Genomic DNA, 13,344 nt, shown 5'->3' on the forward strand with positions numbered 1-13,344 from the left:
TGCATTTTGGGGCGCCTGGGTGGCTCAGTCGGTTAAGCGTCCGACTTCAGCTCAGATCACGATCTCACGGTCCGTGGGTTCAAGCCCCGCATCGGGCTCTGGGCTGATGATGGCCCAGAGCCTGGAGCCTGCTTCCGATTCTGTGTCTCCCTCTCTCTCTGACCCTCCCCCGTTCATGCTCTGCCTCTCTTTGTCTCAAAAATAAATAAATGTTAAAAAAAAATATTTAAAAAGAAATCAGTTGCATTCTTATACACTAACAATGAAGCAACAGAAAGACAAATAAAGAAACTGATCCCATTCACAATTGCACCAAGAAGCATAAAATACCTAGGCATAAATCTAACCAAAGATGTAAAAGATCTGTATGCTGAAAACTATAGAAAGCTTATGCAGGTAATTGAAGAAGATATAAAGAAATGGAAAGACATTCCCTGCTCATGGATTAGAAGAATAAATATTGTCAAAATGTCAATACTACCCAAAGCTATCTACACATTCAGTGCAATCCCAATCAAAATTGCACCAGCATTCTTCTCGAAACTAGAACAAGCAATCCTAAAATTCATATGGAACCACAAAAGGCCCCGAATAGCCAAAGTAATTTTGAAGAAGAAGACCAAAGCAGGAGGCATCACAATCCCAGACTTTAGCCTCTACTACAAAGCTGTCATCATCAAGACAGCATGGTATTGGCACAAAAACAGACACATAGACCAATGGAATAGAATAGAAACCCCAGAACTAGACCCACAAACGTATGGCCAACTCATCTTTGACAAAGCGGGAAAGAACATCCAATGGAAAAAAGACAGTCTCTTTAACAAATGGTGCTGGGAGAACTGGACAGCAACATGCAGAAGGTTGAAACTAGACCACTTTCTCACACCATTCACAAAAATAAACTCAAAATGGATAAAGGACCTGAATGTGAGACAGGAAACCATCAAAACCCTAGAGGAGAAAGCAGGAAAAGACCTCTCTGACCTCAGCCGTAGCAATCTCTTACTCGACACATCCCCAAAGGCAAGGGAATTAAAAGCAAAAATGAATTACTGGGACCTTATGAAGATAAAAAGCTTCTGCATAGCAAAGGAAACAACCAACAAAACTAAAAGGCAACCAACAGAATGGGAAAAGATATTTGCAAATGACATACTGGACAAAGGGCTAGTATCCAAAATCTATAAAGAGCTCACCAAACTCCACACTCGAAAAACAAATAACCCAGTGAAGAAATGGGCAGAAAACATGAATAGACACTTCTCTAAAGACATCCGGATGGCCAACAGGCACATGAAAAGATGCTCAACGTCGCTCCTCATCAGGGAAATACAAATCAAAACCACACTCAGATATCACCTCACGCCAGTCAGAGTGGTCAAAATGAACAAATCAGGAGACTATAGATGCTGGAGAGGATGTGGAGAAACGGGAACCCTCTTGCACTGTTGGTGGGAATGCAAATTGGTGCAGCCACTCTGGAAAGCAGTGTGGAGGTTCCTCAGAAAATTAAAAATAGACCTACCCTATGACCCAGCAATAGCACTGCTAGGAATTTACTCAAGGGATACAGGAGTACTGATGCATAGGGGCACTTGTACCCCAATGTTTATAGCAGCACTCTCAACAATAGCCAAAATATGGAAAGAGCCTAAATGTCCATCAACTGATGAATGGATAAAGAAATCGTGGTTTATAGACACAATGGAGTACTATGTGGCAATGAGAAAGAATGAAATATGGCCCTTTGTAGCAACATGGATGGAACCGGAGAGTGTGATGCTAAGTGAAATAAGCCATACAGAGAAAGACAGATACCATATGGTTTCACTCTTATGTGGATCCTGAGAAACTTAACAGAAACCCATGGGGGAGGGGAAGGAAAAAAAAAGAGGTTAGAGTGGGAGAGAGCCAAAGCATAAGAGACTGTTAAAAACTGAGAACAAACTGAGGGTTGATGGGGGGTGGGAGGGAGGGGAGTGTGGGTGATGGGTATTGAGGAGGGCACCTTTTGGGATGAGCACTGGGTGTTGTATGGAAACCAATTTGACAATAAATTTCATATATTGAAAAAAAAAAGATTGTGGTTTCCAAGGGTTAAGAGAAGCAGGAGGGGTGAGCAGAGCACAGAGAATATTTAGTGTAGTGAACCTACTCACTATGATACTACAGTGGTGGATACATGCCATTGTACATGTGTTCAAAACCATAAAATGTGTAACACCAAGAGTGAACCCCTGGTAAACTGAAGACTTTGGGTGATACAATGTGTCAACATAGGTTCATCCATTGTGAAAGGTACACCACTGCCACGGGGAAGTTGATAATGAGAGAGGCTGTGCGTGTGTGGGGGCAGAAGGGTAATAGAAACCTCAGTACGTGCTTCCTAAGTTTTCAGTGAACCCTAAAATAGCTGAAAAAAATGAAAACCTTTAAAAAATTAAATTCAGAGACATGAAATGAAGAGTTAAGGCATTTTAGAAAAATGGTTCTACTAGAAACATTACCTAATGAGCCTCCTTTTGGAATAAAGATCTCAATCGCTTCTCAGCCTTTTGGCTAAGATCAAGTGTGAATGAAGATCTCAAATTTTCCTTTTGAATCAATCTTAAAAATTATATAAGCAGCCCTGGCTGGAAATTTTGAACCTCCATACTAAACCTTCAAGGAGAAAGCCAGAATCCAGAAAGTAGTTAGGCTGTTTTAAAAAGTGCTTCTTGGGGCGCCTGGGTGGCTCAGTCGGTTGAGCGTCTGACTGCGGCTCAGGTCATGATCTCACAGTTCGTGAGTTCGAGCCCTGCATCAGGCTCTGTGCTGACCGCTTGCTCAGAGCCTGGAGCCTGCTTCAGATTCTGTGTCTCCTACTCTCTCTGCCCCTCCCCCGTTCATGCTTTGTCTCACTCTGTTTCTCAAAAATAAATGTAAAAAAAAAAAAATTAAAAAAAAAAGTGCTTCTTGCTTTCCATGTTAGTAAGCTCATCCACCTCCTCCAGCCTCTCTCAGTTGCAGAGATTTTCTTTTCTTCATGTGATATATATGTATGATATGTAATAGATTTATATAAGAAATAGGTCTCCAGAAGAACATCTTGCTTACCCATGGAGCCACCTGGATCTCACTGCTTATGATGGTCTTTACACTCAGTGAATAAAGTCCCATTTGATTCCATTTTTGTATGGATTTAGTTCCCCTTGATTCATTATTGATCTCATGGAAGAAATGAAAACCCAGATAGGATCTCATCCTGGGGACTGTGTCTCTGCTTCTGAAGAGGTCCCAGTGTTGGTTAGGAGAAACCTCAGACCTATGAGATCACATATGGTTGTGGAAATAATCTTGGGGTTCCACAATGCATGCAATTTAACCCCACACTCACACAAGTCCACACTGCTCTCAGCCAGTCCTCAATAAATATTTGCTGTGTTATATAGTATGAAACAAATTTAAAGCTGGAAGAGCCCCTTCGAAAGGGTTTTTTAGTCCACTTCATTTTACAAAACAGAGGCTGTATCCAAGGGTACAGTATGGAACAATTAGGTGGTCAAAGAGCTGGGAGAGAAAGAAACCACTTTGCTCATTTCCTTCCCCTGCCTCCTTGCTGCATGATCATTCTCCTGGGTAAAGAGAAAGTATCTAATGCAAGTCCAGCCACTTAGATCTCTGCAGTTTGGGTCTGTGAAAGCCATGGTCCAACAGTCTGATCGCCTGAATGGAGAGCTGTAATTTGTGTAAATATCTGACACCGTGGGCAGGAAAGGAGACTAAGGCTGAGCCACTGTTGTTCTACCTGCAAGCTCATCCTCCACTCACTGGTTTCTGGAGGAGGGAACCGAAGGTGATAGTGTCATCTGAACACCTACATGCATTTCTAAGGACTTTCCCCCAAGTAGCAAATATATTTATTATCCCAGGTGGGTATGCCTTGAAGGCAGGATGAGTATAATGAGCATAACTCACACATTGTCTACCAAAAAAGATCACTGGATTTGGAAGACTTCTGGAGCTGGGAGTCCATGAAGATGTTTGATGAAGGTTTTCTAGGCCAACACTCTGACAAGAGGTAAAGCAATATTCTCTGAAATAATCATGGAGTTGGGAATTTTGTCCAAGAGATGGCTGTATCTATCTGTGTTATAGTCAATACATGGAAGAACATTATTCGTATGAATGCTCACATTCAGAACATCACATTCAATTCTGTGTGTCACACCTCAAAAGTGCCTATATTGACCTCAGTGTCTAGATCCGAGAAAAGGGAAATTTGACCAGGGAAGAGTTTGAGAATTCTCATTTTATGGGGAATGGGTGAGAGAATGAAAGATTCCCCAAATCAAGAAGTTTTACACACAGAAAAGCACATTTTATATATACCCATATATTTACATATTGAGTTGGTGTTCTTCACCATAGCTGTCTTTAAACCTGAAGGATGGGAGATATGGAAGGAAGATTAGCTTTATTCTTTTCATTTCAGAGGATCAGTGAGTATGAATCATAGAAAGGAGCTTCCACTTTTGGAAATGAAGTGGTTTTAGTTTCCCAGAAACCATTTCTTCTGATCAATTCTTTAGGGCCTGTTTCCTTTTGGTACTATTCCCTGAGCACATGTAAGATTTAGACTTCCGTGGATTTATTCTCACAGAGGTCATCAGAAAATTCCAAGACATTCAAGTTGATGAGAAAAGGTTTAGACAGAGGGAAATAATTCTGGAAACTCATAGGTCCAGAGAACTTTATCAATGAATTTGGGGAGAGAACACTGTAGAGGAGTTTAGGAGAAAAATAACAGAGTATGGAATGTGAACCAGTGATGACCAGGAAGGGGAAGGATGACACAATAGTTGGCTAATACTTTAGAAGGAATTCTACTGAGTCCATGAGTCGGTAATTGCATTTTAAGACATGCCATCTATCTTGATTTGAGAAAATGAAATCAGTTCAAGGATAAAGTCATATGTGGTTATATTTTCTGAGCGTGCAGCTTGATGTTTGCTCAGCACGTCTAGTCTGTCTTTCAATACTTTGCAGAATATAAGACACATAACATTCAAATAGATTTCTTAAAAGCATGTCAGATTTCTTTATGCAAATTAATCTAATCTTTGGTCAAACTGTTTCCTATAGTTGAAATATTAATAAGTAAGTGATGGAAGTTATCTCCCTGCTCCCTTATGATTGAAATTTGGTCTTCTACTTTTTGTCACAGTCATCTTACTGAGGGAAGATTCCACATCTGACTGTTGGTACTGTCAGTCCTCTGGGAATAGCAAGGTCATGGGCCAGACAGCTCGGACAAGCAGAGACTGAGATAAAAGTTATCTTATTTGAAATATCAAATGATATTCTCTCTTTTACTCTAATCTTTGGCTTGCATGTTCCTTTTAGGAAAGTTTTTCTCCATGACAGACAAATGAGGCTGGTAGATTTGGCAGAAAGGGAAGGTTTTCTATGTTCTTTGTTTAAGACAGTGAATCATGATTCCTTCCTCGTTTTCAAACATGTACATGAGGCCCATCATTGAATAAACAGCAACAGGATCTACTCTTTTGAACTTAGCAGTGACTCAGTAGTGTGCAGAGGTATAAATCTTAATGTTTACATTCTTCCTGTGCATCTAGTCTCTGGTCTAGGATGTAATTTGTTTGACGTATTGCTGCCATTAATGCGTCTGAGTCCCTCAGAGGCACGGGGTAGGGGAAGAAAGTTTTCCCCAGTGAGTTCAGTACAGACGTGACCACAGGAGGGTGCACCTGAGCTGCCGCAGACCAGGCGGAGGGTCCATGGTAGAGCATCTGCATGAGCAGGTCTGGCAGAAGCACAGTCGTCTTCTTATTGGCTGGTGGACACGTGGGAAACCACTCTGACTGATGCAGGAAAGAAGGGCGGGCCGGTACTAGAAGTAGCTGTGCTGGCTGGAGGTGGCAATTCTGAAAGTGACTGTAATTGTAATTGGGAGGAACCATGAGGACATCCGAGGGGGCTTTCATCACGCTCTTGTGGCTGCCACTGCACTGTGAGTTGAGTGTTTATGAGAAACAGAGTAATTAGTGGATAGTCTTGAGAAGTCAAGACTGACTTTACTCAGGTTGCCTCCAGGTAGTGGAGAAAAGGGGAATTCTGAAGCGTAATAACGCGGGAACTGCTCTCCTTTCTCTGACCTTTTCTTTCTGCACAGGGCTCAGCAGAGGAGAGAATGTGGAGCAGAGTCCATCCACCCTGAGTGTCCAGGAGGGAAACAGCTCTGTTATCACCTGTAGTTACTCAGACAGTGCCTCAAACTACTTCCCTTGGTATAAGCAAGAACTTGGAAAAGGTCCTCAGCTCATTATAGACATTCGTTCAAGTGTGGCCAAAAAAGAAGACCAAAGACTCACTGTTTTACTGAATAAGACGGCCAAGCATCTGTCCCTGCACATCGCAGCCACCCAGCCTGCAGACTCAGCTGTCTACTTCTGTGCAGCAAGTGCACATTGGGTCCCAGACACTTGCTGCCTGCACCCAAACCTGTGACTGGGCAACCCCTGTCCTTTGACACAGAACTTCAAGTAGATCGTTTGTGCTATTGTTTGTCTGCAGGCAGAAGCTAATGTGTTAGACATTAAAGCATAACTTAAGACAACTGGGATCGAGATGACCCAGACAGGGTTAAAACATTTTCTTGGATGATTGCTGCTCAATGGAATTCTTGAAGGGAGTCAGTAAAGTTTTATTTTGAAATTCAGACTTTAAATGTGAGTTTACATATGGTATTCAGATGCCTTTCTTATAAATAACCCCTTAGTACTACTATTTCAGTCCTTACTATGGGTGAGATGGGCATTTAAATGTTGTGTTTCAAAGCAGCATTTATTATTTTTCTGATTTTATTATTTTTCTGATTGACATTACATGTCAAATATAGAAATACATAAAGTGAAAAATATGAAAGTCATACTTCTATAATCAGATATTATTGCTAATATTCATTTTAGTGTTAAAAAAGTGTATTCTGATTAGGAACATGATTTTTTCACTTAATATAATTTGATTTGAGCATTCCTTCCATCATGTTTTCACCTCTAAAATCTACTTTATTTTATTTTTAATGTTTTATTTAACATCTGCTTTACAATAGCTCTGTGAAATATTTTAATTAAGTACAGTTTCATACTAATTTTCTTCCTCTGTATTTGGGGCAAAATTTGACAGCCATATATGTGATTTGATCACTTTCTCTTTCAGAAAATGTGGCATGGGTTTTCCTTTAGAGCCCAGTGATGGTGTCTATTATTTGTGTGTTTGAGAGAAATTAAGATAGGGAATGACTTGACAATATGAACTTAAGATAAAACTCAGAAATCTATTCTCATTTACAAAATTCTCTAAGTATCTGTTCACAATTACTCTCCCATAGAATTTAGAAGACAGAATTTTGTATTTCATTCACTGCTGTATTCGCAGTACCTAGCACAAACTTTTTCACATAATAGGCTATCCGTAGATGTTTTTTTTTTTTAATTTTTTTTTTAAATTTATTTCTGACAGAGAGAGAGAGACAGAGCATGAGCGGGGGAGGGGCAGAGAGAGAGGGAGACACAGAATCTGAAACAGGCTCCAGGCTCTGAGCTGTCAGCCCAGAGCCTGACGCGGGGCTCGAACTCACGAACTGTGAGATCATGACCTGAGCCGAAGTAGGATGCTCAGCCGACTGAGCCACCCAGGCGCCCCAGTAGATGTTTTTTAAAGAAAGAAGGAAAGATGAATTCTGCTACTTAAACATACTTTTAATCAAATTTTTTATGATGGAATTAAATGTATAAATTGATTGTGAAAAATAAAAGTCCTTAATGTGTATATCTGATTATTTGTTTCAGAGCGTTCTGTTTCTTTCCATTTATATGTCTTCCTTTCTTAATAAAGCTCTGTGGTTTTAAGATAATTAAATGTATTCTTGGACTTGTAATTTTGTGTTATCATTATAATTAAAACCGTTCTTTCTGAGGCATATGGGAAACATTTTATATGCACTTATTAGCCGCCTCGTTAGTGCAGTGCACACAAAGGCATTTGGACTAATGGTTAATGTAGAGACAACTTGTTCCAAACCTCCCTAAGTCAACTTCACATTTGATTGAATTAAACATTACTAACCACAGTCTTTTTTTTTTTAGGGAGAGAGAGGGTGCAAGTGAGCAAGGGGCAGAGAGAGAGGGTACAAGTTGGGGGGGGGGGTAGAGAGAAAGAAGGAGAGGGAGGGAGAGAGAGAGAGAAGCAGGGCTCACCCAGGACTTGTGTTTTACCAAGAAGCGGGGCCCGAGCTCACCTGATGTGGGACTCGTTATCAAGCTTAGTGCAAATATTCTGCAACCAAATTGGAATTATTAAACTTTTCCATGGATTGGTCTTTATGTTTTTTAAGAGGTGCTCGGGGCACCTGGGTGGCTCAGTTGGTTACGCATCCGACTTCGGCTTAGGTCATGATCTCATGGTCCGTGAGTTCGAGCCCCACGTCAGGCTCTGTGCTGACAGCTCAGAGCCTGGAGCCTGTTTCAGATCCTGTCTCCCTCTCTCTCTGACCCTTCCCTGTTCATGCTCTATCTCTCTCTGTCTCAAAAATAAATAAACATTAAAAAATTAAAAAAAAAAAAGAGGTGCTCACATAAGGACCTTAGTTGGAAACCTATGTGTAGCGTGATGGCCTGCTCGGGCATTTTTCCCTAGCTTCTACAGTGTCTTTTGTATCGTGATCTTTCGTCATTATGATAAAATTTCTTTTTAACATGAAGATATCAATAATTCATGTATTTGCTGTTCCTTTCTTATAAGATACACGAGCTATGTGAAAGGATCAATAAAAGAAAGTTAAGGAATCTCACTGTCTTTATAGTGTTTGGAAGGTGTGAATACTTTAAAAGCATATTGACTGATACTGACTACATAATTTTTTTTGGAAATTGACATGCCCAAAAGATATCCATTAGTTCAGCCACTTGAATTAATGTTGCTTCTGCTAAGTGATTGAATTTTATAAAGGATTCTGGAGTGGTAATTGCATGACCAGTCTGGTATTGTCTCTTTCAACGTTTAAGACAAGATTATTAAAAATCTATTAATTCAGAATCTGGTCTCAGAGTGTCTGACAGATTTACCCTGGATATGGACACTTCTTGAATGACACAAGTGCAATCATGAGACTCCCTTCATTGAGAAATGTGTTAGAGTTGAGTAATAGGAGGAGAAATTAATAATATTTCACATTTACTCTGCCAGCTGGTAGAAAAACATTAGGTGTTTATAGAGAGTTATAGTCTATCACTTAGAGAGCCTGACAGTTGTACTCTATGTGGTTCTATCATATTTCATGGAGACTGCAGTACAAATTCTGAAGATGCTTCAACCAATTTAGCTGAAGCTATAATGATTTTGAGACAAGGATGTTAAGTCTTTGCTGCTGTATCAGGAAGTCAACAGTAAGAGGCAATGGATCTTTGCTGTTTGCCATGATGTTGAAAAATATCCTTAGGACACAACCTTACTTTTAATCTGTGCACACAGAGAAAGTCTTATCACAATCAATCATCATATGGTCAATAGTCTTGTGGAGGTGTATGGTGTCACCTAGGGTATATTCTTTTCAGAACTGAGCATACAAAGTACAGGGGCTTACTGTGGTTCAACTGAGGTAATGGGAAAAATATAAATTTAAACATTTGATAATTAATGAACAAACTCTGATGTCTATTCTGGCCTTTCTGAAACAGAGCTGAGCTGTTAAAACTAAACAATGTAAGAAGGAGACCTCGGTGACAGGATCTATTATCTGAGGGCTTCAGTCTAAACCTTTCAGCAAAAAGTGATTAGATTTTTCAGCCTTTGGCCCCAAGAAAGGCATCTGAACAGACATTGACAGTGAGGAAGAATACTGGCATACTAATAGGTAGATTGAAAGAGCTACAGTTAGTCTAAACATTTTGCCTTCTTATCATAAAGTGATTTATTTCTATCTTACGTGAAATAACATAGTGTGAGCATACATGATTCTTACACCTTTGTTCATGATTCTTATATCTTATGCTGTTTCCATAATACATTACATGTAGTATTTTTAAAAATATAGACTACTTCATGAATTTTCACATCATTCTTGCACACAGGCCACGCTACTTTTCTCTGTATTATTCTAATTTTAGTATATGTGTTCCCAAAGTGACCCTTAGTTGTCATATTTTTTAAGTAAGTGCCTCCCACCCACTTTCATCACAGATGTGATGAATGAACATATTATAGTTAAACCATCAATCCTCATTTCAATATAAAATTTTACTCATTCATTTTCAGATGTGACTGTTTACACATTAGAGTCACTGAATGCAAAAAGAAGTCTGGATAATGAGACTCTCAGCTGGTACAGAGAGAAGTGTGACATGACCCACACAACTTGCTACAGGAAACCTCTATTTCCTGTTCTGGGGCAACAGCAGCACATACCCAGCCATCCTTCCCTCACCCTGGCAGGCTCCCCTCACGGTGCCGAGCTCTGAAATTGAAGAAGACATTTCCCATCTAGTGGAAAAACTCAAACATGTTTCTGTCCAGCCTTCTGAAGGTGGTAATGGCTTCAATGTGGCTGGGTAAGGATGGCCCCCATTGTAATGTTCCTCCTGTATGACCTAAAAACAGGGGACATAAGTGGTGTCTTGTGGGTACCTTGGAAGGGAGGGATAATAGTGTGTAAAACACAATTTCCTTGTGCCAGATGACTTATTCTGAAACTCTGATCCCATGTTTTTTTCTTCAGGATCCAGTATTTCCCAAAAGGTAACTCAAGCCCCACCAGCGATGTTAGTACAGGAGAAGGAGGCTGTCATCCTGGAATGCACATATGACACCAGCGATCCAAATTATAGTCTATTGTGGTACAAGCAGCCCAGCCGCGGGGAGATGATTTTCCTTGTTCGTCAGGATTCTCACAACCAACAAAATGCCACAGAAGGTCGCTACTCATTGAATTTCCAGAAGGCAAGAAAATCCATCCATCTTGTCATCTCAGCTTCACAGCTGGAGGACTCTGCAGTGTATTTCTGTGCACTCGGGAGCCCACAGTGAGAGGCATGCTGGAGGGAGGTGTACCCAAACCCCAGAGCTCTTGTTGATACATCCACCTGTTGTAGGGATCAAGGCAGGGAAGTCCATCCTACACAGGAAGTGGCTAAGGCTGGGGCAGCTCAGATGGAGGGTTAGAGGGAAAACCTGACTCTAAGAAAATACCTCTCTAGATAAGAATTATCATTCATCAAAAACATCCTTACCCCTGAAAATTTGTGTTGAAAGGGTTTATTGAAAACTAGAAAAGCCACGATAAACAATTTGCCATTTTGCAATTAGATTCAGCTGTGAGAATTAGCTAAGTAAATTCGGAAACATTTGACTCAAAAATCAGTAAAAATGTGTGTGAATTGTTGGATTTTCAGGTGAATTTTATTCAGTAAGTATATCTTGAATATATATTATGTTGCAGCCATTATTTAGAATAAGGAAGGCCATGGAATGTTTCTGTGGTTTTCCTTTTTTTGTTTTATGTCACGCTGGTTTATTCTGCTTAATGACGTGGTTTAATTAGGTTTGTTTACTGTGAGTCAACTGTACTTACATGTATTTTCCAAGGTGCCTACTCTGCGACATATGTCTGTACTATTGCTCATCCCATCTTTTTAACACACCTAGCATTTATGTCCTCGATTTGCATTCTGGAGGTTTACCTGCTTCCCAACAGTGTTATCTGCAAATGATCATGATTAGTGGCTCTTAGGGGGGACCCTGTGAAGTAGCAGGGTGTGAATTGTCCTCTTTGTCTGTTCCCACCCTTTACTTCAAAACTTTTTCAAAGGCATTTTTCCCAGCACATGGCTCAGACTGCACACTTCTGAGCCCTCTTTGTTTGATCAATGTTCCACAGTCCAACACCACTCCTTCTCTCCATTTTCCTCCTTCCACCTCTAACCTCATTTCCCCAGTGCCTTCACATTCGAATAGTAATGGATGGTTGATAATTGGTCTTGCATTGTAACACTCTTTTATATTCGTGTGGAAAGCAGATGGGTAGGGTAGAAATCTTAACAAGAATCTCTTTAAAAAATTTTAACTAAAAAATTTTACCATTGTAACATACATTTATACCAGTTTAACAATTTTTAAGTGTACAATTCAGTGGTATGAAATACATTTACATTGTTGTTCAACAAGCACCACTATCCATTTCCAGAAATCTTTTCATCTTGAAAAATGAATATTTGTACTCATTAAACAATAGCTCCATCCCTACAGTCCTTGGGAACTACCATTCTACTTTCTCTTTCCATGAGTTTGACTATTTTGGACACCTCCTAGAAGTGGAATTATGCAGTATTGGTCATGATGTGACTTTCATTTTACATAATGTCTTCAAGGTTCACCCATGTTGCAACATGTGTCAGAATTTCTATCCTTTTTCAGGTTGAGTAATATTTCAGTGTATGTCATACCACATTTTCTTTATCCATATCCATCTTTTGCTGCACCTTTGGGTCTTCCAAAGCAAAACTTTCCTTTTGGTGGAAACAGGAATTTATAAATGTCTCAATGTTTGGGGTTTATAGTGAAATTCTTCCAATTTTTGAATGTATACCAGAAGTGGAATTTCTGGATCATAAGGCAATTTTATTTGAACTTTTTTGAGAGATGGTGTGTCTGGGTGGCTCAGTCAGTTTGAGTGTCTGACTTCATCTCAGGTCATGATCTCACAGTTGGTGAGTTCGAGCCCCACATTGGGCTCTTTGCTGTCAGTGCGGAGCCTGCTTTGGATCCTCTGTCCCCATCTCTCTCTGCACCCACCCCCCACATGCTCTCTCTCTCAAAAATAAAAAAAAAAAACATTTAAAATAAAAAAATAAAAAAATTTAGAAACATTTATACTGGTTAATTGGATCAACTATGCCCTTAGATGCATTATCACAAACAAGTTTCAAGGATCAGAGAGAGAGTAATCACTAGTCATGAATGAAACTCCAGTATCCCAGTGGTTCACAAAACTCTAGAAGAGTTTGTCACGCCTACTACGGTGCATTGATTAAAGCAGGTATCTAATAATTGCTCTGAATGGAATGGTGAGGCCCCTATACAGGAGTCAGCTCCTGAACACCAGTTTGAGTATCCTTTATAAAAGATTTTCTTTCCTCTTTTGGTAAAAGAGCCAAACCTGCAATTATTTAATTTGCTTTATTAGTTTCACTTGCCTAAATAACTTATTAAAGACTGTCTTAAAATATTCGAAAGGTTTGGGAAGAAGTCATTTTGCCACCCTCTAGTCTCTCAGATTTCTCTGAA

General features: G+C 39.9%; 1 non-coding gene, 1 pseudogene and 2 gene segments (V, D, J or C); 3 read left to right on the top strand and 1 right to left on the bottom strand.

Annotated features, from left to right (window-relative positions):
* Positions 1-2,542: 2,542 nt before the first annotated feature.
* On the top strand, positions 2,543-2,683 carry LOC128773372 (U2 spliceosomal RNA; annotated as a pseudogene).
* Positions 2,684-5,964: 3,281 nt separating this feature from the next.
* On the top strand, positions 5,965-6,513 carry LOC128772819 (T cell receptor alpha variable 13-1-like). The segment is given in 2 exon segments: positions 5,965-6,016; positions 6,179-6,513. Coding segments are annotated over 2 exon segments (387 nt in total).
* Positions 6,514-10,089: 3,576 nt separating this feature from the next.
* LOC128773169 (U6 spliceosomal RNA) lies at positions 10,090-10,195 on the bottom strand. Its single transcript, XR_008417450.1, has one exon. It is a non-coding gene; the product is annotated as a U6 spliceosomal RNA (small nuclear RNA).
* Positions 10,196-10,335: 140 nt separating this feature from the next.
* LOC109255807 (T cell receptor alpha variable 14/delta variable 4-like) lies at positions 10,336-12,305 on the top strand. The segment is given in 2 exon segments: positions 10,336-10,613; positions 10,781-12,305. Coding segments are annotated over 2 exon segments (357 nt in total).
* The last annotated feature ends 1,039 nt before the right edge of the window (positions 12,306-13,344 follow it).

Source organism: Panthera pardus, unplaced genomic scaffold (assembly GCF_024362965.1).
Source record: "Panthera pardus isolate Hobbes unplaced genomic scaffold, ASM2436296v1 HiC_scaffold_24, whole genome shotgun sequence".
Lineage (NCBI taxonomy): Eukaryota > Metazoa > Chordata > Mammalia > Carnivora > Felidae > Panthera > Panthera pardus.